At 42.4% G+C, this 592-nt stretch overlaps 1 protein-coding gene across 1 annotated transcript in view; it reads right to left on the bottom strand.

The window, feature by feature from the left end:
• Positions 1 to 262, bottom strand: part of WNT7B (Wnt family member 7B) — a 95,537-nt gene extending 95,275 nt beyond the window's left edge. Inside the window, exon 1 of the mRNA XM_009282233.2 lies at positions 120 to 262. Coding sequence (XP_009280508.1) covers positions 120 to 190 — 71 coding nt within the window. The 5' untranslated portion in view covers positions 191 to 262. The remainder of the gene's footprint in view (positions 1 to 119) is intronic.
• Between the last annotated feature and the right edge of the window lie 330 nt (positions 263 to 592).

The following is a 592-nucleotide window of genomic DNA, read 5'->3' as shown; positions in this document are numbered from 1 at the left end:
GTAATTCCCTCTTTTTTTCTTTTTTTTTTTTTTTTTTTTCCCCTTTGCAACATTTTGTTCACAACTCTGTAATAGCGTGACCCAAAAGCCAAGGAGATTTGTCGTGCACAAGGACTTACCCTAATTTGACATAGATGACTCCAAAGCATAGAAACACGTAGAAAATCCACTTCCGAAAGTTTCTGTGCATGATCTAGAGAATGGACTGAGCCATAAAAATTGCACAAAAAGTCGAACTGATCTTGTCGATTAAATCCCAGTCAAGAGCATTGCTGAAGCTACCCAGGAGCAAAGCCGGCCGAACTGTAAAAAATCAACACCGTGGAAATAAGCAGCTCTTCCCAGAGCCATGGTGACCGAAACCGGCTCCGATATTAAAGCTAAAGAGGGAGGAAAAAATAGAAAGAGCTGCTCAAAGCGGTAAAACAAAAACCCAAGACAGACAGTCTGAGGGAGAAAATGAGCAAGCACTGATCTTGATCAACTGCCTCATAGAGCCCTGAAGTTCAATGTGTTTTTACTTGTTCTGACTTCCCCAGGTAACACTACGTATCTTGCAATCTATGGCTCCAGGTAGGAGGATCTCTCCCCC

Source organism: Aptenodytes forsteri, unplaced genomic scaffold (genome assembly GCF_000699145.1).
Source record: "Aptenodytes forsteri isolate BGI_AS27 unplaced genomic scaffold, ASM69914v1 Scaffold277, whole genome shotgun sequence".
Taxonomy (NCBI): Eukaryota; Metazoa; Chordata; class Aves; order Sphenisciformes; family Spheniscidae; genus Aptenodytes; species Aptenodytes forsteri.
The sequence above is the reverse complement of the archived record's forward strand: the minus strand, read 5'-3'. Positions and strand labels throughout refer to the sequence as shown.